The sequence below is a fragment of the Cannabis sativa genome, chromosome 4 (genome assembly GCF_029168945.1).
Source record: "Cannabis sativa cultivar Pink pepper isolate KNU-18-1 chromosome 4, ASM2916894v1, whole genome shotgun sequence".
Lineage (NCBI taxonomy): Eukaryota > Viridiplantae > Streptophyta > Magnoliopsida > Rosales > Cannabaceae > Cannabis > Cannabis sativa.
In genome coordinates, this window is record NC_083604.1 from 14,715,655 (window position 1) to 14,719,208 (window position 3,554).

The 3,554-nt window shown below is 39.1% G+C and overlaps 1 protein-coding gene across 1 annotated transcript; it reads left to right on the forward strand.

Annotated features, from left to right (window-relative positions):
• The first annotated feature begins 2,048 nt into the window (after nt 1–2,048).
• On the forward strand, nt 2,049–3,168 carry LOC133036802 (uncharacterized). The gene is made up of 3 exons (XM_061113545.1): nt 2,049–2,198; nt 2,287–2,829; nt 2,905–3,168. Exons 1-3 carry the CDS (start codon nt 2,049–2,051, stop codon nt 3,166–3,168), a joined length of 957 nt encoding a protein of 318 aa, XP_060969528.1.
• Nucleotides 3,169–3,554: the final 386 nt, after the last annotated feature.

Genomic DNA, 3,554 nt, shown 5'->3' on the forward strand with positions numbered 1-3,554 from the left:
GACGGCTCGTCGAGTATTCCATTTTGGATATGCGAGCGAGGCATCCTGCTCAGCATGTTGATCCGAACAGATGCTCTAAGTAGAGTCAACGTGTCACCATTCTCGTGATGCCACATCAGAGTGCCGAATTTGGGATAACATAGACCAACAATGAAGATTCAAAATTATACTACAGTTAATAACAAAAAACAAATGGTTCAATAGAAATTTATACACAATTCAAAAATTATTAAGCATTCAGCAAATAATTACAAAGACATATGAAAATACAAAACTATCATATCTTATAAATAATTTCCAAGGTTTCCAACAAACTGATACAGTATCCCAGTAGGCAAGAGTCAAAGTAATCATTTATTGAATAGAGTAGTCAGCTCATCTAAAATGGACACTATTCTAGCAACCTTTTATTCGATCAAAATAAGAATCTAGCGTTGTCCCGGTAGGCAAGAGTCAAGGTTATTCTTATTTTATGAGGTTCTACTATTGTTTCATACTTCATAAATTTATCTCTAAGTAGTCACCGTAGGAGAGAGTCTAATAGAGACGAAAACTTACAAAATACTTATCATAAGAGATCGTTACGATGTTAAATGCTTCAACGAATAACCATCCATAAGGGAGACGAAGTCTAGCGTCTCGAGGTTATATTGAAAACAATTAACCATGTAGGACCAACAATGGAGATCGAATATCCTTATAACTAAAACTCATTATTTTAAAGAGTTGTATTTTCATTTTATACTTATTTTAATTTATTTATTTTAATATATATTTATTTAATTAAAATTACTAATTTAGATAACTCTAAATATAAATTTTCATTTAATATTTATAAAATTATACCCTAGGAAGATCTGAAAAATAAAATTTATTTTCCATCCTTAGTATTAATTTTCAAATAAATATTATAAAAATTACTTAATTTAAGCTGGTCCAAAATTAATTAAATAATTAATTTTTAACTTAAATTTAATTTTCTATAAATACATATGTGATAGAATTCGAAATCCCATGTTTAAAAAAAATACATTTTTGAAATTCTCTAGAATAAAATAAAATAAAACTGGAAAAATATTCTAATTTATGTTGGTCTAAAATTAAATAAATTAATTTTCAATATGAATATAATTTTCCTATTTAATTAAATATCTTAAGAAAAATATCAAATATTTAAGTGTCTAGAATAAAATCAACTTAAATATTAATTTTCTAATTTAATTAAATATATCTGGAAAAATACTAAAAAGTCTACCTAGAAAATATCTATCTAGATAATTCATAAACTAATTAGTGATTTTCTAATCATATATTTTAGTCTATTTATTTTAAATAAATTATTAATGAAAATTACTTGATTTAAGTTGATATAAAATTAATTAAAAAGAATTAATTTTCAACTTTAATCTAATTTTCAAAATTAAAAATTTTTGAAATATTTGCATTTAAAATAAATAAATGCAATTCGAAATTAGGTGGGCAAGTGTTTGTGCCTGTCGCTTACTCTAAGCAGGTCCGCGGAAGAGTGGTTCAAGAAACTGGAGCCAAGATCCGTGGATTGCTGGAATAAGTTGCAAACCAGCTTCTGGAGACAGTTTGTCGCCGCAAGGAAAGTTAATCTGGAGGTCAGCGCCTTGACTAGCATCAAACAGCTGCCCACAGAGTCATTGAAGAATTTCATAAAGAGGTTCAAGGAAGAAGCCTCGAAAACCAAGAAAGTCGATGACGGACAACAGCTTGCTCTTCTTCAAGCAGGCATCCGTACAGGGACTCCATTCTGGAACGAGTTACAGCAAGAAGGAGCTTCCAACCTTCAAGATTTCCAGAAGAGAGTCCAAAAATACATTAACCTAGAAGAGGCCCAAATAGTGGCCTATGGGGGATACTATCCTACCGGGATAGCGGGATATGTACCCGGAGCTCAGCTCCCATGAACCTTACCAATAGCCGCTCCGCCGATGAGCGGCATACAATTTTCTGCTACTCCCGAATATAGTTAAGGCCAGGCCTTGGCCCCTGCATCTTCTCACTTTGGAAATCCCTCAGGGATGAATGGACAAACCCCGTTGCACTCCGCTCCAGCCGCAAGCTTAGTAGGTCCTTCTCAAGGCTCTCGGAGCAAGAGGTCCTCAAAAGGTAGCAACCGGACGGAGGATAAGCGGCAGAAAAGGGGGTCTATACACTCCCCAATATACCCAGTACACAGAGCTAACGGACTCCCAAGAGCGTGTGTATTTCGCTACCAGGCAAAATACGCACTACCGGAGACCGCCTCCTCTGTACAAGGATAGCTCTCGAAGGGATCCCAGTAAAAGATGTGAGTACCACAACGACATTGGGCACAACACCAATGAATGCAAAAACCTCAAGGACAAGATCGAAAACTTGATTCAATTAGGACATCTCTATGAATGGATCAAGAACCGGTTGCCTCACCTCAATCCGGTTCAAGCAGCAGGAGCTTTGCCTCAAGGAGCACCTGGGGGTGTAGCCGGAGCATTGGCCGCAGTTGCTCCCCCCAAAGATGCCAAGCAAATTCCTGGCCTGCCACCAAGACCCAACAGAAGAGTAGCCATGATCTTAGGAGGACCTCACATCGGAGGAACTACCCGGAAGGAGCTGAAGCGTTACGCAGGGGCCGTGAAGCACAGTGAGGTTTGGGAGGTTACTCAACTCCCAGCTCAAAGGCCCTGGCTAATGGATCAGACCATTACATTCAAAGAAGAAGACGCTAAGACAGTGCGTTTTCCTCATCACGACCCTTTGGTCATAGAGACTCCCATTGCCAATAAGATTGTGGCTAGAATCCTAATCGACAACGAGAGTTCTGTGAATTTATTATTCAAAGAAGCCTTCACAACAATAGGCCTGACGGACCGAGATCTTTCACCAAACGGTTCCCAGCTCACAGGGTTTAATGGAACAACACTTATCCCAATGGAAAAAGTGAGACTCCCAGTCACTTTGTTCCTAGACACACCCCAAAGAACTTTCAAATACTGCACATTTGTGGTGGTGGACTGCCCAACAGCTTACAATGCAATCCTCGGCCGACCGGCCCTGGTGGATTTTGGTGCAGTCACGTCAATTAGGAACTTGTGCCTGAAATTCCCTAGTCAAGAGGTTGGAATAGGAACCGTAAGAGGGAACCAAGGGGAGGCCAGGTAGTGTTACAACGTTGCTGCCCACCTACCTGTCCTAATGGTCCGTGAAATTATTAAGCCAGAAATGGCGGAAGAAGACGATTTGGATCCCCGTGTGGGATCCGAAAAAATTGTAGAAACCATGGAGGATGTCGAGGAAGTGTCAGTGTGCGACCTCGACCCCACCAAAGTCCTCCGGCTAGGAAAAAGTCTAGAGCCAGAGGAAAAAGAAAAAATAATAAAGACACTAAGGGACGCCACGGATGTTTTTGTGTGGTCTCAAGAAGACATGACCGGCATAAGCCCTCACGTCATAACCCACGTCCTTAATGTCAACCCAGACGTGCCACCGGTTCAACAGAAACGACGCCCCCTCGACTCAGTGAAGGCTGAAGCCTTAGAAAAAGAGGT

What these genes read in the sequence shown, in the direction of transcription:
- LOC133036802 (XM_061113545.1), top strand. Translation starts at nt 2,049, where the DNA reads ATGAATGGACAAACCCCGTTGCACTCCGCTCCAGCCGCAAGCTTAGTA. An exon ending in TACACTCCCCAATATACCCA is followed by an intron (nt 2,199 to 2,286) that starts GTACACAGAGCT and finishes CCTCTGTACAAG; the next exon opens with GATAGCTCTCGAAGGGATCC. An exon ending in TAATCGACAACGAGAGTTCT is followed by an intron (nt 2,830 to 2,904) that starts GTGAATTTATTA and finishes AACGGTTCCCAG; the next exon opens with CTCACAGGGTTTAATGGAAC.